At 35.7% G+C, this 22,613-nt stretch overlaps 1 protein-coding gene across 2 annotated transcripts; it reads left to right on the forward strand.

Annotated features, from left to right (window-relative positions):
- The first annotated feature begins 2,108 nt into the window (after positions 1-2,108).
- Positions 2,109-22,289, forward strand: LOC119242257 (cytochrome P450 7A1). Of its 2 annotated transcripts, none has more exons than XM_037508086.2 (7): positions 2,109-2,147; positions 14,000-14,116; positions 15,448-15,688; positions 16,990-17,567; positions 19,119-19,249; positions 20,230-20,405; positions 20,981-22,289. In XM_037508086.2, exons 2-7 carry the CDS (start codon positions 14,037-14,039, stop codon positions 21,278-21,280), a joined length of 1,506 nt encoding a protein of 501 aa, XP_037363983.1. In that variant the 5' UTR covers positions 2,109-2,147; positions 14,000-14,036; the 3' UTR covers positions 21,281-22,289. The 2 variants fall into 2 exon arrangements, with proteins under 2 accessions (XP_037363983.1, XP_037363920.1); XM_037508023.2 differs by lacking the exon at positions 2,109-2,147 and adding an exon at positions 3,191-3,427.
- The last annotated feature ends 324 nt before the right edge of the window (positions 22,290-22,613 follow it).

Here is a 22,613-nt window from a genome sequence, read left to right on the forward strand (position 1 = left end):
TGGGGCTTCTCCTCACTGACCTCCCTCAGCAAAGGCCACTCTCCTCAAAGCTGCCCACCTCTGCAACCATGCAGGCCTCTCTCAGCAAACCTGTTCCTTCAGGGCCGCTCTTCCTGCCCGCTTGTGTCTATGCAAGTGCCCTTTATTCTTCTGTCCCTTTCCCTAATAAAACTGTTCTTTAAATATATAGAAAAGTAAAAACTATATTATTTGCCTTTTCTGTATTGTTCACTAATTGTATTAAAGTTCCTTTCCATTAAAGGTCTTATGGCAAAAACTATTTAGAGCGGGCAGGTTTGGGGGTTCTGGGGTGCCTCTCTCCCTGCCCTGTAACAGTTTTACCTACAGAATCCCACCAACAGTGTACTAGGTTTCCTTTTTCTCCACATCCTCTTCAACACTAGCTATTGGTAGCCTTTTTGACATGTGCCAGTTTCACAGGTATGAGTTGGTATCTCATTGTGGTTTTCATTTGCATCTCTCTTATTAAGAGTGATGATGAACACTTTTCATATGCCTTTTGACCTTCTGTATATCCTCTTTAGTGAATCATTTGTTCATATCTGTTGCCCATTTCTTAATTGGGTTATTTGTTTTTTTTGTTGTTGTATTTTATTAGTTTTTTTAAATATATCTTTGAAATTAATCTCGTATTAGTTTATATTGTATAAATATTTTTCCTGATCAGTAGGGTGTATATTTAATCATCCTGTATTTTCTTTTACTGTATAAAAGCTTTGTAACTTGAGGTGATCCCAACTGCTTATTTTGTTTTTAATCTCTTGCCAGGGGGTATGAGTCACCAAAATACCTTTCTTGTTGATATTGTAGAATGGATAGCCAAAGTTGTCTTTTACATGTTTTATTGTTGCAGGTCTGATATCTACATCTTTAATGCATTTGGAACTTATTTTTGCATATGGTTAATAATTAATCCAATTTATTTTTCTGTGTGCAGCTTCCCTATTTTCCCAGCACCATTTATTGAAGGGACTTTTCTCACATTTTATGATCATGGATATTTTATCATAGATTAATGCTTGTATATTTAGTGTGTATTATTTATGTACTTTTGATTTGTTCCATTGGTACATGTATCTATTTTTATACTAAAACATTGTTTTTAACACTGTCAGTTTATAGTAAAGTTTGAAGTCAGACATTTTTCTGACTTCTTTGTTTCTCTCCTTTTTTAAGTTTGCTTTTGCAGTTTGGGGTCTTTTGTGGTTCCATGTAAACTTCATTAATTTTTGTTGTGTTTCTTTGAAAAATATTGGTAGGATTTTGAAGTGGATTGCATTAAATTTGCAAATCATTTTAGACAAGATAGTCAATTTGATTGCATTGATTCTGCCCCCTCCTGTGTACAGGATATCTTTCTGCTTCCCTATGTCACTACATAAGTCCTATAATAACATTTTGTAATTCTCATTGTATAGGACCTTTCTTTCCTTTGTAGGTTGATTCCAAGGTTTTTAATTCATTTTGAAAAAGATGCTGAAATCCTCAATAAAATCTTAGCAAACTGAATCCAACAATGCACCAAAAGGATTATACACCATGACCAAGTGGGATTTATTCCAGGGACACAAGATAGGTTCAACATCCAAAAATCATTTGATGTGATTCACCTCATCAACATAAAGAAAAATAAAAACCATATGATCATATCAATGGATGCTGAGGAAGCATTTGATAAAGTTCAATACCCATTTATGATAAAGGACCTAGAAAAACTCAAGATAAAAGAAATATTTTAACATAATAAAGGCCATAGATGACAAACCCACAGCTGACATCATTCTTAATGGTGAAAAACTCAAATCATACCCATTAAGATCTGAAACAAGACAAGATTGACCATTCTTACTGTTGGGGGGAAACTTATGTTCTGAATGAACTTCACCCACTGATGTTTTATGGATTCCACCCCACCTCCAGGCCAAAGAGATCCCAGGTGTCGAAGACTACAACTCCCATGATGCCACAAATCTGCCATGCCCCTTAACTTTCTGAAGGAGGGATTTCTGGGAGCTAAGGGTGGTGTTAAGCAGTCATGCTTGGTATAAAATCAGAGAGACATGTGGACCTTTGCTCTCTTGTTTTTGCCTTCAGCGTGCTCTTGGGGCTCCAACTCAGTGTTACCGGTAGGATGCATTGACCAATTAATCTCTCTCTCTCTCTCTCTCTCTCTCTCTCTCTCTCTCTCTCTCTCTCTCTCCCCGCTATTTTCATTTCCTTTGTAAATAAACCTTTTATTGACTTTTTCTGTGTGTGCCTGCACTTGGGTCTTGTTCTAAGTTTTGTTTTTTTTTTAAGTGTGCAGGTGGGGACTCACACCGAACCCATACCATTTCCTTTGGGGTTGCCCTATAACATCACTGCTACTTTTCAATATAATACTGGAAGTTCCAGATGGAGCAATAGGTAAGAGAAAGGCATAAAAGAAATCCAAATTGGGAAAAAAGAAGTAAAACTCTCATTATTTGCAGATGATATGATAATGTATAAAGAGAACCCTAAAAAATCTGCAGAACCCTAAAAAATCTGCAGAAAAATTAATTGAAATAGTTAGTAAAGTAGCAGATTACAAAACCAATACACAAAAATCAGTAGTCTTCCTATATGCAGTCAGTCCATGGAGGACGAAATTTAGAAAACCATCTCATTTATAGTTGTACCCATCCAAAATGAAATAACTACAAAGGAGGGGAAAGAACTATCCAAGGAAAAATACAAAACATGATTAAAAGAAATAGAAGAAGATACAAATGGAAAGTTATTCCCTGCTCAACATTATCAAAATGGTCATTCTGCCAAAACAATTTACTGATTCAATGCAATTCCAATAAAAATATCAATGGCATTCTTCAAAGAAATGGAATAAGTTTTGATGGAACTCATATGGAATCACAAAAACACCCAAATAACCAAATTTGTAAACAGAGTTATTTTCTTAATTTATTTTGCTACTTGAATATTTGTATATTAAAAAGCTGTGGGCTTTTGTTTACTGATTTTGTAGTGTTCGTGTAGTCATTTGTTGTTTTTTGTAACTTTTTGAATAAATCTTTAGTATCTTTTATATATAATATCATATGTCTGCAAATAGATATAGTTTCAGTTCTTGTTTCCTGGCTTGGATTTGTAACAGTGTCAGTTCCCTGCTCCATAAAGAAGAGTAGAGCTGGGCAGGGAGGTGAAGCTAGTAATGGTAACAGTATAATAACCATAGAAAGGGAAAATTTCAAGTTCCCTGCTCCACTCTAAGGAAGGATGGAGTGGAGGGGTGAGAAGAAGTGAGAAGGAAGAAGACTTGGAGGAGGGACATGGAGCAGAGAGACATATAAAGAAGCTGCATTTGCTTCTTGGCCTTGGACTGCTATCAGAGACTTGGAGGGTGCGGAAGGAGACCCTTGAAACAGACGTGAGTAAGAGACCAGTGGGGAGGCTGAAAATGGCAGACTTCATCTTGATTTTGATTTTGCCCTTTTCCTGCCAGACTTGTCTGGCCTCTTCTACCCCTTTCCTTGGTCCCCATCAGAAGGTGCCTTACACTTGTGGCAAGCTTTTGGACTGTAGCTGCCCTGCTTTGGGTCAACCCTTTCAGGCTGGGCACTTATCCACATGATTAACCTTGAGTGCTTGTTTGGAAACTCTATTCTTTTTATTTTTTCTATTGTATACCAATTGTATCAAAGTTCTTTTCTATTGAAGGTTTTATGTACTAGAGTATGTTTTGTCTTGCTGTGGCAGATGGCAGAACCTATTTAGAGCAGGCAGGTTGGGATCCTGTGGTGCCCCTCATTCTACCTGCTAACAGGTTCTCTTTATATCTTGTGTTTGTTGAAAAGTTCTTGCCAAAACTGCTAACACTAAATTAATGGAAATGGTGACAATGGTATCCTTATCTTATATTTGATGTTATATGGATCATCGTGGGTTTGATTTTCATTTCCCAAATAAGCTATGACGGGCATTTTTTCATGTACCTGTTGGGCATGAGTAGGTAAACAAAAGCACGTTGGAGCTAATAAGCAAGTTCAAGAAAGTTGCAGAATAAAAAATCAACTTCCAAAAATCAATTTATTTCTAGCACAAAAGCAATCTATACATGCCATTAAGAAAAAAAATTCCTTACAATTGCAACAAAAGAATAAAATAATGAGGAATAAATTTAACCAAAAAAGTATGACTTTTATACTGAAAATTTTAAATGTCATCGAAAGATCATTAGAAAAGATGTATATAAATGGAAAGTCCATGTTCATGGATCATAAAAATATTGTTAAGATGACAATATACTCCAAGTTGATCACAAAGAGAATTTAATCCCTTTCAAAATTCCATATTCCACTTTTTTTTATAGAATTGTCCAAATTAATCCAAAAATTCACTTGGATATATAAGAAATACAGCACATCTAAACAATCTTAGAAAGGAGAAAGTGGGAGGATTTATATTTCCTTATTTCAAAATTTATTACACTTCTGTAGTAATCAAAACTTTGTGGTTACCGGCATATGGATAGATAATACAGATGAGAGGAGTACAGAATTGGAAGTCCAGAAATAAATCCATGCAGTCAATTGTTTTTCTTTCTTTTTTTTTTTTTCTTTTTAAGATTTATTTATTTATTTATAGAAGCACTGGGTACAGTCAGAAGCACGGGAGGGAGAGAGAATTCACCAGAGCCAGAGCAGGGAGCAGAGCAGGCAGAAGGACTGAAGTACACTGCTGAGGGGAGCAGCGGGCAGCAGGAGAGGACTGTGCGCCATGTGGGACCCTCCTCTGGTGGCCAGGGAGCAGCCGGGAATCGAACCAGGGCTGCAGAGGCTGTGGGGCAGCTTCGCAACCCAGAGCTCCCAGTCAATTGTTTTTCAACAAGGTCCCAAGAGATTTCAAAAGGGAACAATCCTTTCCACAAATGTTGCTGGGACAAGTGGCTAAGGACATGCAAAAAAATTAATTGGGGACCACCCTAGTGGTGCAGGCAGTTGAGTGGAGTGCTGTGACGCTGTCTGCAGCCTCTGCAGTGCAGGGTCGATCCCTGCCAGCTGCAGAGATACCCACATGGCGAGGCAGACCTCTTCTGTGTCACCTGCTGCTACCCTCAGCAGTGTATTTCAGTCAGTCTGCCTGTTCTGTTCCCTGCTTTGTCTCTGGTGAATCCTCTCACCCTCCCGCACATCTGGCCTAAAGCCCGGTTCTTGTATGCATAAATAAAATAAATATTAAAAAAAAAAGAATTAATTGGATTCCCTACCTCATTCCATATAAAAAAAAACCAACATAAAATGGATCATAGACCTAAATATAAGAGCTGAAACTATAAGATCTTTAGGAAAAACCATATGTGATAACTTTTTAATGACACTGTATTAAGCAGTATTTCTTAGACGTGACACCAAAAGTACAAATAACCAAGAAAAAAATATATAAATCATCAAAATAAAAAGTTTTGTACATCAAAAGATATTATGAAAAATGAAAATATAGCTCAGAAAAAGGGAGAAAATATTTGAAAAATCATATCTGGCAAGGTACAATATTCAGAATATTGAAAAAAGTTTGACAGCTGAGCAATCTATAGACAACACAGTTTAAAAATAAGCAAAGAATTTGTATATACATTCTCTAAAGATTTACAGAGAGTCAATAATCACATGAGAAGATGCTCCCTATCATTAGACATCCGTGAAATGCAAGTCAAAACCATAATGAGATATCACTTCACACCTGCTAGAATGACTATAAGTTTTATCAAGGACATGGAGATATTGGAAACTTCTTATATTCCTGTGAATATGTGAAATAGAGAAGCAAATTTGGAAACCAGTTTGGCAGTTTTTCAATGAATTATACATAGAGAAATCCATGCTTAGATATATATCCAGAAAAGTTAAAACATAGTCACACAAAAATTTGAACCTGATGTTCACAGTAGCATTATCCATGCTAAGTAAAAATTGAAACCAACCCATCAATTGAGAAATATGATTAAACAGAACATAGTATATTCACACAATGGATAAAGTAATAAAAAGGAACAAAGAACTGGTATATGCTACAATGTAGATGAATCTCGAAAATATTATGCTATTATTATGTATTGCTCTCTATGATTCTATTTATATGAAATGCAGAATATGTAAATCTATGGAGACATAAAGTAGCTGGTGTTTGCCAGGACCTTAGATTGGGGGGAGAAAGAGTAGTGGCTTATAAGTATGGATTTCTCTTGAGGATGATACAAATGATCTGGAATTAGATAGTAGTGATGGTTGCAGAACTTTTTAATATGCTAGAAATTATTGAATTGTGCTCTCTATGTGAGTGAATTTTATGGTATATGAATTTTATCACGAGAAAATAAGGAACTAGGATAAAAACAATGAACAAATCATTAAAATATCTTATTGCATTGGTTATGCCAGCTAACTAGCATTCTGCAGTGACTCTCAGATTTTTTTTTAATTTGTTTTATCTTTAGAGTTTTTCCTTTAAACATGCTTTGTATCATAGTCCCATAAAAGTAGAACAACAATTGTTGGAGAGAGAGACTCAAAACTGCTCTTGCCCTTCCCCTTACTTTGTAGTTCCAGCAAGTATAATCAAAACTACATGGGCATGTGCGTGAATGGAATTTGAATCTTAAATCTGCAGCTCACATGAACTGAGTCTGGGCAAGTTGCTGAAGCTCTCTGAGCAGTTTTCCATAATGTTGTGACGATTAAATGAGATGAAGTATATGAAGGCCTTGGTTCACAGTAAATGCTCTGCCAATGCCCTGACTGTACATTCATTAGGTATTTCCAGAAAGGCTTCAGCATTTTCTTACTCTATCAAAAAGTAGACAACAGAACTGACTTGTTATGGCAGAGCAAATGGACTAGGTCAGTGGGCGAGAGGCTAGACCTCTTCAGGGTCTTTACTACCTTGCTGTTGTTAGCCTGAGGAGAAATTCCTTTCCTTCTCCCTCCCATCATTTGCAGAGAAAAGTAGTACTCAGTAGATGACCACATTCTAGAACATCTCCAGGCTTGTGACCCTACAAAAGTCTGTCCTGCTCTCTCTGTGTCCCATTTCTAGGGACCTCAGCCTTCCTCCAAAGAGCCTGTTAAAGTTAGTAAGGCAAAGATGTTACCTCACGTGGAAAATTGTCCTATCTTAACCTGAAAAGATGAGGACATCCCACTCTGACTCATTGTCTGACTTCCTTTAATATGTGTCTTTGGAAATATTTCCATGAGGTAAGAGTGGGAACCAGGATTGCGCATACTTTGGGAAAGTTCAGTTGCTCTCCCTTCTCTTCCACCCAACCCCCACCCCTAACTGTACTTTCCATTTTCTCTCTCTTCCTCAGCGCTCTCATCCTCCCAATGAGGTAAGTTGAGGCCAGTAATGCAATGAACATTGCTCTCATTTCTTTTCACTCGCTCATTAAGTTTCCTGGATGAAGTTCCAGAAAACTCAGTGAGAGTCATCAGAATAGCAAACACACCTCTGTCCTCAGGCCTGCCTCTAGCTTGGGTGGAGAGAGTTCCCCCTGTGATATAGCTCAGTGCTGCAGGACTGCAGTGGGGCTTGGAGTCAGATCTCATAGTATTACCTCCTTTATAAATGGAGGCAACAGGGTCCTTCTTGTGGTGCTACCATGTGGATGAGATGAAGCAAGCATGTACAGATCTTGGCACAAAACACCAGTGCATTGGCCTGACATTTTCTGGTCATGGAATGGTGCTTCACTAGAAATCAAAGAGTCTATTTGTTCTGTTGGTTGGCTGTGTTCCCTTGAGGGCAGAAACTTGCTTATCATATCAACCTCTATCCCCAACACCTAAAAAGTGCCTTGCCCAATGTAGGTGTTATATTAATATGAATGAATGAAATAAATATTAGTTGAATGATCAATTAATCTCTCCCTCATTGCCTAAAAGGATGTCCACATACTTAGAGTTCAGTGTTTGATGAATCACCTTTAATTTTGAGCTGGTAGGTGGTTGACTTACCCTTTCCTAAAACGGTGGCTTGGTGACCTTTGGTTCCTCTGAACTTGTGATGTTCTGAGTTGTAAAAGAGGAACGCTGATCTTTAGTTCAGAAAAAATGGGGATTGAATCCTGGACTTTTTGCTTACAACAGATCTATTTGGGCATAGAGTCAAGTTCTAGGCCAAGCATTTTATAGATAATGCATTGTCTTATTTTATCTTAACATCCACACCATGTGTCACAAACTATAATCATTCCCATTTTGCAGACACAAAAGTAAAGACTTGGAGGGATTAGCATCTAGTTCAAAGGCATAGATCAAGTTAGTGGCAGAGCCAAGTGTAAATCCAGATTGAATACCAGATTCCTCTTCATTGACCATCTCAGCTATTTCAAACTATGTGAGACCAGTTACTAAATCTTCACTCCTCTACTTCCTCATGTTTAAAATAGATAAAATACTTGCCCTTTCTGAGTTGCTTACTTAATTCAAGTAGGAAAATATTTGTCAAAAGCTTCAAAGAAAGTGCAATGTAAAAGCTAAGGTAAAAGTCATTAAGATTCTCTGAAATAGAATTTATCAACACCTTATTATCTATTCGTGCAGGGGCACATTTAGATATGCTAGGCATTCACCACCTCAGCACCATGTGTTTAAGATGCAAGACTATATCTGAGAAGCATATTTTCTATTTGCCATAATGGAACCTTATTTTCCTTAAAAAAATTGCAAATGTGGCTTGTGAATGGAAATAAACACTGTTATGTAGGAATTCAGAGAGAAATTGATTAAGGAGATTATTCAGAGCAAAGGGAGGAGACAAACTTGGGGAGACAGTAGCAAATTCTTCACAGTGCTGGTTCCCCCTTCAGATGCTCTGATCTGGCTTTGCACATATGGGCTGTTTGTATGGAAGGACATCTGTGGTTCTTCTATAGCAGAGATAGAGGAGACATTTGGTTACACACTGGTTAATAAAAAAGAAAGAGAGTTATACATAGTATCAAACATGATTACTTTTTCTAGGGAATCAGCCTTTGTGGGGTCAGTGCCAGAACTGCAGCTTCCAAAGCTTCTATCCTAAAGTGTGTGCGTGGAGACATGAACACCAGCCTGTCATCTCTGGTTCCTATCTCATAACATGACATTGGTGGCCTTGTTGATTTAGCTGTATGGCACTTCACAGCAAACCAGTTTTTCTATCTTATTTTTTGCTTTTTGCTGACTTCAAGGCTTCGCAGCAGCTGGCTCAGCAGTTTTCCAGAGTGGAGACATCTACGAGCAGTAGCATTTTTATTTCAGTCCACAGGCTCAAATGTGGAGAGACTTATTTCCTAAGAGCTTATTATGAAAGTCCTAAATTAATCACAAGACTCCCTAGTCCTTTCCACTTTGCTCTCCTGTTAACTTGCTCTGAATTAGGAAACTAACTCGCAATCTTGATCCACGAGAGCTCTGTGATGCTCTAAAAATATGCACAGTATTGCAGTAATTGAGACAGTCTGTGTTTCACCAAAAGTTGGTTTGGTTTATAAATTCAGAAAAACACCTAGTTTGACTTAATTGTTTGAGCACATTCACTGATCATTTTATTTAATTATGTTGATATTTGGACTCAATATAAACTGTTGTTTACTGCATTTCTTATTAGATACCACCTAAGGTGCCAGCCATGTACAAAGGTTGATAGTTTTCATTGTCTTTTTTACTTCCTAGTCCTGCAGTTTGAGTTTCCATGCTTTGTGTGTTTCTGTGTATGGGGATGATATACCAGAATCGGGGGCCCTGTTCTCTGAGGCCCACAAGTTCTTCTTCTATATGTCCTTCACCATGGTCCTTAACACTGGTCTCTGCAAAAGAATGGACATTGACAGGCTAGGGAGGGATTAGAGAGTTTAAATAAACTCAGTTTATGATGCCAGGACTTTTGGCAACTAAAACATAACTCCTTTCTGTGTCAGGGCATTTACTCTTTCCCTGCAGTAGTGGAAACTCTCCAGAGTCAGAGAGTTTTTTATTATTGCATCCCTGGAGTTGAGGCAGTGACTGACATTTACTAGCAGATGCTCTGTGTGTGTGTGTGTGTGTGTGTGTGTGTGTGTGTGTGTGTGTGAGAGAGAGAGAGAGAGAGAGAGAGAGAGAGAGGCAGAGAGAGAGACAGAGACAGAGAGAATAAAACTTTATCATTTGACACACTGCAGGAAAAAAAAAAGATAAGTACAAGACTTCCCAACTCAGTTAGCACTTAATTTAATAGCTGATGAACCAACCACTATGGTTGGTTGAGATGTCATAAAATCCATGAGCTGTCATAAAATCCATTCATAAAACTTCATCTAGTTGACTCATCAGGAAATCTTTTGGTGATTTCCTTGCAGTCTATTAATGGTTTTGACAAATGTGAGAAGCATCCAGATTCCCACTCACCAGGAGGATCCTAGCAAGGGTTATTTGATAGGGGAGCTGTATAGGGGCTTTGGTGGTGGGTGAATGGATCTCATGCATGTGTCAATATGTGAAACTGTATTCCTAAAATTATATTGTTATGTAAATAAATGGTAAGTCAATAAAATGCGATAAAAAGCCTTAAGAAACCAAAATATTCCCACTCACCAGATTAGAAATGACATATTAGGAGTACATATTAGGAGTACGATTGATGCTATTTGTGGACATGGGACAACAGCAAGGACAGCCTCAGAAGGAAAGACATAAGCCATGTTACAAGAAAAAATTATGACTATAAATAAATATGATAAACTCATGCAATTTGCAGCAACATGGATGGAGTTGGAAGGGATCATGCTCAGCGAAAGGAGCCAGAAAGAAAAAGAAAAATACCGGATGGTCTCACTCATAGCAGGAATTTAGAAAACCTAAATAAGGGACCAGGAAAAAGACTAATTGCAATAAAGTAAAAATCAAAATCAACAAGCAACTATAGGCCAGAGACACACTACAGTGGGGGGCGGGGGGACAAGAAGAGGGATTAGGGTCAGAAAAAGGGGGTGGAATTGCATGGGGAATATAACCAAAATGAAAATTCATACATTATGCAAAAATGAAAAATGATGTAGGAATTGTATAAAATAAAATAATTCATAAAAAAAGATAAACTCTAACCTGATTGTGTTTGAAAAGAGTTTGTGGTTTTCTGAGACAGGATGAGGAAGACAAGATTTAAGGAAGTTTTCCTGCTGTTGTGAATGTTATTTCCTCTTTAGCAATTTGAAAATAATTTCACTTTGGCATGATTATAGATTCACAGGGAGTTGCAAAGTTCGTCCTTAGAGGTCCCATGTACTCTTCATTTACATTTTTGTTCATTTGCTTTCATCTGTTTGAGAGGTGGCTCTAAAGGGTTAAATTATTTGGCTACTAGATTAGTGTTTTCTTTTTTATTGCGATAAAGTTGTTTTACCTCATTGTTTGTATTTTGGAAGTGTAGGGTCCCCCCTTCAGGTGTTACCATGGTGCACTCACACCAAAGCACTCATATTCCATAGACAGGTATTTTTTTCTGGCTGTGATCACGACCTGTGACAGCCAGGTAAAGGTTTAGCTTTTAATGAATCATAGAGAAAACAGATGTAATTAAAAAAAGCACATTAGTCTAAACATATTTGGTGTGTACAAAGCTCTAAAAAAACCGACGTAGATTGAGAAACCTCTAGACTGCCATACAGTGATTACTATTACTATTACTAATTGTGATCACAAATCACATGCAAAGAAATTTGTAGTCTTTGTCTAAGGAGCCAAAAAAAAATGTGAAATAGATTAAATAGACTTATGGATTATATCATCAAAAACTGCATACAAACTAAATATCCAGGGAATCAGTTAAATTATAATACATTTATTCAATGAAAGAAAATATGGACATTAATCTTCACTATATATACATATATGTGTATATTTGTACCTTCACTTTATTCCTGTGACTATATGTATAGTTATGGGAAATGACCACAGTATCTCCTTTATCCTTTAAATAGTATAAAAATATTCCACTATATCCTCATTTTATCTATATTCATGTGTGGGCTCATATCCAGCGGTGATTTTTTTGTCATTTTTAACTTGACCTCAAATAACCTATGATATACTTATTACAATCGTTCTTCAGACACATTCTTCTCATTTTCTGTGGCATCATTTGCTCTTGGTTTTCTTTCTTATCCAGCTGTTCTCTTAATCTCTCACTGACTTCAATAAATGGAATAATGAGTGGCTCTGACTATTTGTTTCTCATGCTTAACTGTCTTCCTAGTTGATGTTATAAGATGTTCTTCCTTTAAATACCATCCAAATGCTAGGACTTTTGTGGTCAAAACTTGACTACTGTATCTCATGTAGGTAATTTAAATTTATCTCTTCTTCTGGTAACAAGATCAATTAATTTGATATTGACCCTTAGATAGCTGAGAGGGCTCTCAAATTTCAAATTTCCAGAATAGTATTTTGATATGTTGTCCTCCAAAAATCTGTCTCTCTCTACTCTCAGGCACCCTTATATGAACTAATTCTTGTTTGTCTTTCTGTCTTTATATCTTAACCAGGTTTCCCCTCATTCACTTGACTCCAATCTATCTCACACTGTTTTCTGGGTGTTAGATATATCAAGTTCATCCTTGACTCCGGACCTAAGTATTTGCTGCTCTTTTTCTGGGATGCTTTTCCTTCTTACAGTCTAATATAGTGTGACAGCTGTAAGAAGCATACAAAGTCTCTATTTAGCGACCCTCTTACTTTTGTAATCCTAGATTCTCCGCAGAAGTTTGCATTGTATTTGCAAAATGATGACAATCTTTTTGATCCGGGGAATTATTCTAGCAGGGTGCTGTTCTTTATGGCTTATTCTTGGAATCAGGAAAAGTTTTATCTTTAGCTGATTTTCACTTGGCTTATCTCTTCTTGCCACTCATATCTCAAATATCATCTCCTTGAAGAGCCCTTTCCTAATAACCATATGTAGACTTTTTCTCCTCCCCCAATAGTTCTCTTTATCTCATTTTATTTTATTAGTTTCATTAGTGTAGGGAATCTTCATTAGTGTAGGGAATTAGTGTAGGGAATCTTCATTCATGTAGTCTTCATTAGTGTAGGGAATCTGTCCACCTTATCAGCACCTGTGGCCAGAATACTTTTGAAGAGTTTTTGGCACAGAATAGGTGCACAGCTACATATATCTGTGCATAAAAATAAAATTTGGAAGGATATCTATATATACTGTATATAAAATATATAATAAACATATATGAAGTAAACTATGATTTGACTTTTACTTTCTACCAAGATATGCTTCAGTTAGTCTTAAATTGTTTGAAGTGAAATTTTATGTACAATTAGAAAAATTAATAAAAAATTCCAATTAAAGAAATGCTCAATAACATTTTGATGCTTAAAACAATCCGTGTTTATCTGGAAGGTGCGTTTATGTAAGATACGATCTTTCTTGTGGATATGAGGCAAGTAATGTGTTGCTACATATAGTAAAATATTCATGATTTTGTAAAAGTACTGGAGCACGAGATGGCAGAAACGTTTCACCTAGTTCTCTTTCATTTGAACTGAACTACTGTGTCTCTTATAGATCATTATAATTAATTTCTTCTTCACAAAATAATACAATCAAATCATTAAGTTGGTAATAACTTATTTTTCTTTGAATTATTATATTTTAAATCTATTTGATATGATCATCAATTGTTCTTTTAATAGACAGACTAAACTGTTAATATTAGCTGTCGTCCCCAGGTTCAAAACTTAAGTCAATATACATTCGAGAGACCTTCACCTTATCAAGTATTGCAGGTCTCTGATTGTTTTGGAACCTCTTCTGATATCTGTGGACTTAGTTCAAGGCCAGTTTTTTTTTTTTTTTAATAGGATGAACAAATAATTAATTGTTTACTTTGGTCACTCAAGTGCAGGATCCTACCCTATATAAAAAGTCTAGCTGGAGTCTCTATTCAGTGACACTCTTGCCTTTCTTTTCATAGATTCTCCTCCTCAGAAGTTTTGCATTAGATCTGCAAAATGATGGCCATCTCTTTGATTTGGGGAATTGTTATAGCAGTGTGCTGTTGTTTGTGGCTAATTCTTGGAACTAGGAGAAGGTAAGGAAAGCTTTTAATTATATTTTAGTTCACTCATTTAATATTCTGTTACTTTCATTATTATGTAATAAATTTGGTTATCTGTCCTTACAATGAAATTAAAAACAGCATTTTCTTCCTTAACTTTTTAAATTAAAATTGTTAAATTTAATTTAAATTTTAAAATGATTTTTTAAATTGTATCTAACAAAAGATATAACGACAGCTTTCTTTTTAGTATTGATATATGCCTGTGGTAATTTTAAATCTACAAACTTGTTAAACATAACTGACAGAAATTTTATAAGATCTCTGTGTTTGTAAAGGTGATGCTTGCATTAAGGGTACATGTGGTAATTGGGATCTGTAATTCCACTGTAATGGAAAAGGTTTCTCTCTATCATGTGAGTGAAATAGATGCTCTGGCTAAATAAACGTTCTCTTTTCAGCGAGTTCATATGCATTATACAATAATGTGGCGTCTGGGATGATCATTCTATTTCTCTCTTTTTGTTAATGATAATCAGCGATGGTGAATTGGAAAACTACTAAGTATATGTGACGTCAGTTTTATTTGTATGTATCATTTATAATTGGCTCAAGAATTGAAGAAATACAGATCTATTGCTATAGTTTATCTACTGATTGACTCAAAGTGTACTTGGGAGGGGGAGATGTACATATTCTTTTATGGCATCACCAAAAGCTATGCAGATTGCTATGTGTTATCTACATTTTGCAAGTTTCTTTATTCTCTAGGTATTTTAATTGAGATCTAATAGTTTGTAGTTTTAATTAAACTGAACTAGAAATTGAATTCTGTGAATTTGAAAGTAAAAATAATTACTTTATGTGAAGTTATTTCTACCAAGGACAGTGGTTTTTGTCATAAAATTAATGTTCAGATGCATAAATAAAAGCATTGAAAGTAGCATGAAAGAGCATTAAATTATACTTGATGATTCTGTCAATATTTATTTTACTCAATTTCATTTTATAATATGTTAATTTCTTAAATGAGATTTTCCTTCTCATAAACAATTATTGCAGGATAATAAAACATTTCCACGGTGAAGATTTTGAAAACTTCATTCCTGCAGTCCTCTGTTATTCAGTATTCTATATATCTTTAAAAAAAAAACAAAGGAGTTTGAGATAATTAGACAACAACATATCATGTTACTAGGTTAATTTAATCCATCATTTTAATTAAAAAGCAGGATTTTATCAGCAAAAAAGTACCTATAAACTGTATAGTTTTGAAGTTTAAAGTCAATGACAAAATTTTTAAATTCTAACGTAAATTAAAAAAGTGTGATTTCCCACATGTATTAAATATTTGTATCTTACAGGCAAATGGGTGAACCACCTCTGGAGAATGGGTTGATTCCATATCTGGGATGTGCTTTGCAATTTGGTACCAATCCTCTTGAGTTCCTCAGAGCAAATCAAATGAAACATGGTCATATTTTTACCTGCAAACTAATGGGAAACTACGTCCACTTCATCACAAATCCCTTGTCATACCAGAAAGTGTTGTGCCATGGAAAATATTTTGATTGGAAAAAATTTCACTTCTCTGCTTCTGCAAAGGTAAACCCAATTTTACACTTATATAACATCGTTTTATACCTTTTCATCTGTCAATCTCCTTAATCATTTCTATTAGGCTTAGAGACAGAGATATTGAAGAGAGTTACTCTTACCCGGAGAGTCTTAGAAACCCAGTAAATCTAATTAGATATAATATCTTCATACTTACTATTTAAAAAGTCAAATAAGTATAGCTTTGTCATTTCTTACCAATGAATGAAGGTGAAATAAAAATTTAGTCTTTATTCAGTGAGATGGCGTTCGATGAGCAGGATAGGTACAAGTTCACTCTTGTCAACAATGTCCACACAATACCCAGAGTGCATGTGGTGGTTGGAAACCTAACATTGAACAACTGTTTTATCACTCTCAAGGTACATAATTGTATAATTTTGTTTCGGCAGTGACCAAACAGTTGGACATTATTTAGTTGTAATCTAAGAAGCTCTTTTATAGAGAAAACTATTAACCAATGTTAATGAGTTTCTGTGAAGAAATTAAACATGACTTTTGTCATTAAGTAATTTGAAGTCTGGTGAAAATATATCTACAAAGACAAAAAAAAGGAATAATGATTAGAAAATATTATTGAGCAGTGACAAATTATTGTGCAACTAAATGCAGTAGCATAAGAAAAAACAGATAGCAGAGTAGTTGAGGGAAGATTCACTAAGATTCACTAAGATTTTTAAATGTGGCTGTAGGGGCAGGATGGGCACAGGGCAGGTTCTTATTATTTGAGCAGACCTTGGTAAAGGAGGAGTCCTGGAGCCCTCAGTGGCTTTCTCAGGCTTTTATTGAGCTTTTACATGTAGAGCAGCAAGCAGGTACATAGCAGGCAGGGGTCCTGGGGGGCCAGGAGGTCACTAGGCCTCCAAGCCACCCCCCGCAAGTCTTCACCCTGGGCTTCTTTCTCCCCTCTGTCTCTCTTGCCTCTTCTGCTTCTGTCCCCTGCCTCTGCTTCTCCCCGCACATCTCAATACTACTGCCATGGCCCACAGAAATAAACAAGGCAACTTATAACAATATAACAAACGCAGGTACCACCATCACGCATGTAATTCTACTGGTGGGAGGGCAGAAAAGCCTGAAAACCATGTACCCTACAGAGACCTTAAAGGAAAGATATTATTTGACAAATTATTTGTAAAATGTTATGAAATTGCATGGGGGAGACCAAGTTCCCTTTTTTGTTAAAAAAGAGAGAGAGAATTATGAAAGCACCTGATTTGTTTTTCTGTTGTTTTGTAGCACTGAGGTCAGTTTTAATTTATTTTTCCACACATTGTCTTTATTTCCAGGCATTTGGGCACAGAAACATTGACCCAAATGATGGAGATACCACTGAGAACATAAACAAAACTTTCATCAAAACCCTGCAAGGTGATGGCTTGAATTCCCTTGCAGAAACCATGCTGGAAAATCTCCAACTCGCCATGAAACTTCTGGTTGTTCCTCAATCAAAGATGCCTGCCTGGGTGACAGAAGGGATGTATTCCTTCTGCTACAGAGTAATGTTTGAAGCTGGATATTTAACTCTCTTTGGCAGAGAGTTTAGAGGTCAAGATGCACAAAAAAGACTTAATCTAAATAACCTTGACAACTTCAAGGAATTTGACAAAATCTTCCCAGCCTTGGTAGCAGGCCTTCCCATTCATGTGTTTAAAACTGCTCACCATGCCCGGAAAAAATTGGCAGAAGGTTTGCTCCACAAGAACCTGGGAAAGAGATACCACATCTCAGAGCTGGTCAGATTTATGAACGACACACTCTCCACCCTAGATGACATGGAAAAGGCCAAGTCACACCTTGCTCTCCTCTGGGCGTCGCTAGCAAACACCATTCCAGCCACGTTCTGGAGCTTGTTTCAGATGATTAGGTAACTAGTGGCTTATTTATTTATTTTAGTAGAAAGCAGAAATTCAGCATTTATTTATTTTTTAAAGATTTATTTATTTATGCGTACAAGAACTGGGGTACAGGCCAGAGGTGTGGGGGGTGAGAGGATTCACCAGGTACAGAGCAGGGAACAGAAAGGCAGATTGACTGAAATACACCATCGAGGGGAGCAGCAGGCAAGCCAGGAGAGGTCTGCTGCACCATGTGGGTAGCTCCCTGGCCGGGGATTGAACTCGTGCTGCAGTGGCTGTGGAGAGCTTCATAGGTTGCGTCTTAAACCCCTTGCGCCACCAGGGAGGCCCAAATTCAGCATTTGAACAACACACACACACACAAAGGCTTGTGCCTTAGGCTATAAACAAGATGTAACATTTATTTTATGGGTATTTAATATATACCAAGTCATGCAGTTCTCACAAAAACATAAGCAACTGTGATGAGAAGCACATCTTCTAAAAGCAGAGGCTTTCTGGGGAAAGGAATATGAGTGGGGGGGTCAATTCATGACACCTAGCCCCATAGCACTGGTCAGTCTTAACCTGAGACTGTTGCTCATCATGTCCAAATCCATGAATTCAATCTCTAATAATAAAAATATGATTGCCCATTGATGGGCAGCAAAAAGCCTATGCCTTATTCATTCATTAACAGTTTGTCTTTTTACTCATTTAGTAATTACTCTCTTATTGTTCATTTGATCAACTCTGATAACTACAGATCAAACATACTGTGTTATCGATGGGATTTAGCTAGATTTTGTCTTTTAAAACTGTGCATAACCAAAAAAAATGGTTATAACATGATTTTCTTTCTGCAGTGTATTCTTCAGAGAATTTGACATTCAGTTATTTAATTGATAAAAAATATTTTAAAACAACTTCTGAAATAATAACTTCTTCCTAATCTTCCTCAAATGTTAAAGTTTCACCCTCAATCTAATATCATATAGGTAATATTAGGCATTTTATGATACTCACACAGAAAACTTATTAGCCAAACATTTCTGAGATTCAATTTACTGCAACCCACTTACATAGCTCTTTTCCCACAACACAAAAGATTCAGTAAACTTCAATGCACTAAAATGAAGTAGCAGTCATTTCATAAGTTAAAGTGCTATGATAAACTATATATGTGGAAAAACTGTTATTCTACCTGAAATCATGGTATGACTTTGAAGTCAACTCAAATTTGCATTTGCAGTTTAGCCAGGTCTTTATAATAATTATTAACTTGCAATTTGCTGCTTAATAGCCATGCATATGAATTATTTGACCACTAAATCCTTATTAGAATCATTTATTAATAAAAACTTGGCTAAAGTTTTACTTCTATTTGGCAAAATCACTTTTAGGCAACAAGTCTTGCTAATAACCAAAGACAAAAAATTGGAAAAGACTGAAAAAAATAAAAGACCGAAAAACAAATGAGAATGTCCCTAGCTAAAAGAAGGAATACCTATTTGTAGCTCATTGAGTTTAGAAAACAGTTGTTCTCTGTACATCTTTACTTTTTTCTTAACTATTAACAGGTGCCCCAAAGCAATGAAAGCAGCTACAGAGGAAGTGAATAAAACAGTGGAGAATGCTGGTCAAAAAATCAACTTTGAAGGCAATCCTATTTATTTGAATCAAATGGAACTGAATGACATGCCTGTGCTAGGTATGCTATGTGACGTTTTATTTACTGTGTCCTGCTAATTGTCATTATATTTTATGCACTAACTTGTATTAGCTATTATGCAAAGTCTTTCCGATGTGTTTCCTTGAGTGATCCTCATGGCAGTCCTAAGACTAGGGGCTATTGCTAATCTTCTGTAACAAGTGAGGAAATACATTTGGGTTGTTACTGTCTGGGATGCAAGGGTGGAAACAATTACAATGTTAATAAGGAGATCTTAACCTTACATCTTCAACCACATCTCTGCATTGTCTCCTTTGTTATCATGCCTACCACTAATTTTATAGTTAATAGGAGTATATTATTATTATTTGATAAAATAAAAGGGAAAGAAGACCCATCAAGAAGCCATAATTAACTGTAAGGGTTGGGGATCTGATTGAAGATTATTTTATTTTTCATTCTTTATATTTTGCAGAAATACAAAAGTGTTATACTTTAAAAGAAATAGTTTTCTTTTGTCTTTATTATTTTTTTCAAGAGGAAAGAAACCAATGCATGCTTTCATGGGTAGTTTGTCTTAGGGCAAGGGACTAGGATGCACGAAGAATGGGTTATCAGTTATCAGTATATTAAATCTCCAAAGTGATAGGCTGTTTTTCCCGATTGCATTATATGCCTTGTGTCATATAAGATAAGGTTATTTTTCCATAATATGAAAGTCTAGTTCCCATTGCTGACCAAATAGATCATATCTTTATCAAGACTTTTGTTAACTCAGATTAAAAATACATTTAGATGCAACTGAATCAAATGGATCATAGCATAGTGGTAACAGCAAAAGTTTTTAAAATTTTTATCTGACCAGTTTCTCATAGTCTGTTCAGTTTTATGTAGCAGGCTCTGATGATAGTTTTTCAGAATCAATATTATGTGGCTTTTAAATACTTGATTTGCTCTTCCTTTTTCCTGCCTTCTCTCCCTCCTAATTCCTTCTTCTTTCTTTCTTTTAAAATATTTAGATAGCATCATCAAAGAGTCTCTGAGGCTTTCCAGTGCCTCCCTGAACATCCGAACCGCTAAAGAGGATTTCACTTTGCACCTCCAGGATGGCTCCTATAATATCCGCAAAGATGACATCATAGCTCTTTATCCACAATTAATGCATTTAGATCCAGAAATTTACCCAGACCCTTTGGTAAGTGACCATCAAAGTTCAATATGCACAAGATGTCTATCCAGATGGAAATAAAAGGAAATTTACCTTTTATTGCAGAATTGATTTGGTCATTAAAGCCATAGGGATTGCTCCTTCATTTTGTCAAATATTCATGTATTTTGGGAAATCTTGATAATGGTCCAAATTTTTAATTTTTATTCCTGGTATTTATAATATCTGTTTGAGTATTATTTACAATCATGGTAATAAAACGCCTGCCCTTCTTTTGAATAAAAATTACCTGCTCCCAAATTCAGGAAATTAGAACCTAATAATCCAACTTTTCTAGTGTCTGCTTTGACCCCTTCTTTCTAATCTGTCTAACCCAGCAATTAGATGCCCAGATGGTAGTTAGCTTAAAGCTTCTCTGTTTTCATTAGTTCTCATTGAACTACTGTTCTTTATTACTTCTGATTTGGTGGGGGGAGGGTAGAAATTTGCTAAATTACTAATAGAGTGGATTACCAAAGAAAATTATCCTTTGCAGCTTCCAGATCAAGAATGAAAGAAATTTCTTTAAAACTAGCTTATTTTCTTTGTGTTTTTTATTGTAGACTTTTAAATATGATCGCTACCTTGATGAAAACGGGAAGACAAAGACTGATTTCTATAGAAATGGAGTCAGATTAAAGTATTACTACATGCCCTTTGGATCAGGAGCTACAATCTGTCCCGGACGACTATTTGCTGTCCATGAAATCAAACAATTTTTGATCCTGATGCTTACCTGTTTTGAGCTAGAGCTTGTGGACAGTCATGTTAAGTGTCCTCCTTTGGACCAGTCCCGGGCAGGTTTGGGTGTTTTGCCACCATTAAATGATGTCGAGTTCAAGTATAAATTCAAACATTTGTGAAAATATGGTTGCAGAGAGAGTGCATTAGATGATGTTGCCGGACTGCAAAACACCATTGGGTGTCTGTCCCTTTGGACAGATGCATTTATTGGTAGCAGAATTGATTCAGCTGCTCCAATTCTGTTCGTTGATGCTCATGTGTGAATCTTAACATTTCATCAACAGTTTCCAGACACGACCTCAGACTGTGCTAGTGAAAAAAAAAAATAGTTTCTACAAGTACAATAATTTTTTCTCATTTGAATAAGTCAATGAATGCTCATATAGACAGGGACTGAACTTCATTATTTTCAGAGGAAAAAAGTCTTTTTTTTCCCAGAATGAAGATATCCCAATTGGCAGAATTGTTTTTCCTAAGGAAACTGCCTTATTTTTATGAAACTCACATAAGAGTTGTGTGAAAAAGGTACAAATTATGAAAGAGGTACAAATTCACGCAATTGTGTGAAAAAGTATAAATTATGAAAAAGGTACAAATTCACGTTTTAGTGAAAATGCACGATTTTTTTTAATACAAAGAAAACGTTTTTCACCTCCTCTATATCTAGTATTCAGGGCTTCTAAAATGATGATCTTGATGTCCTAAAAGAATGAAGATGGTTTAATACATTTTAATTTATTTTTGCTGGAAACTAATTATGTTAGGTTTCAACTATCATCTATAATTTCTGTAGATTCCACATCAATGAAACTATTCCAGAGAAGGCAGTTTTGTTGTTACTATTAAACATGTATCAATAAAAAAAATGTGCTCTCTTGTGATATGTTTTAAAATTGAAACTGAATGAAACTGGTCATTTAAAAACTTTTGATGGGAAACATGCAAAGTGTGCGATAAATGTGGCTTGGCACTGTGCTTTATTTAAATACTTTTTATCTTGAAATGACTTCTAGTTGAAAGAAATGTAAGACTATGTGATGGTGTTTACTGTGTAAAACAGCACTTTGGTAGAATATTTTAAGTGTTGATATTTTGTGTTATAGGCTACTGGAAGCACTTCAGACTATATTACAGTTATAGTATTCTTATTGACATGTCTGTATGTATTTATATGTAAATTATATTTATCTTTTTTCTAATACTATAGATATTAAGAAAATATTTTAACATTTGATGATTTTGAAATGATTCACTTTCCAGAAATAAAAGTGTGAAATGTTATGTTTTAAATTTTTATATATTCAGATAAAGCTTTATTCAGAATTCCTCTTAGAAAAATCATATAATCTCCATGTCATAAAATTCAATAGAATTTTTTAATCTAGTAATTTAATATTACCAATGAATGATTTATGCAATTATTTTCCATATCAAGAAAATGAAGCTCATTTA

The sequence above is a fragment of the Talpa occidentalis genome, unplaced genomic scaffold (genome assembly GCF_014898055.3).
Source record: "Talpa occidentalis isolate TD23 unplaced genomic scaffold, MPIMG_talOcc4v2.1, whole genome shotgun sequence".
Lineage (NCBI taxonomy): Eukaryota > Metazoa > Chordata > Mammalia > Eulipotyphla > Talpidae > Talpa > Talpa occidentalis.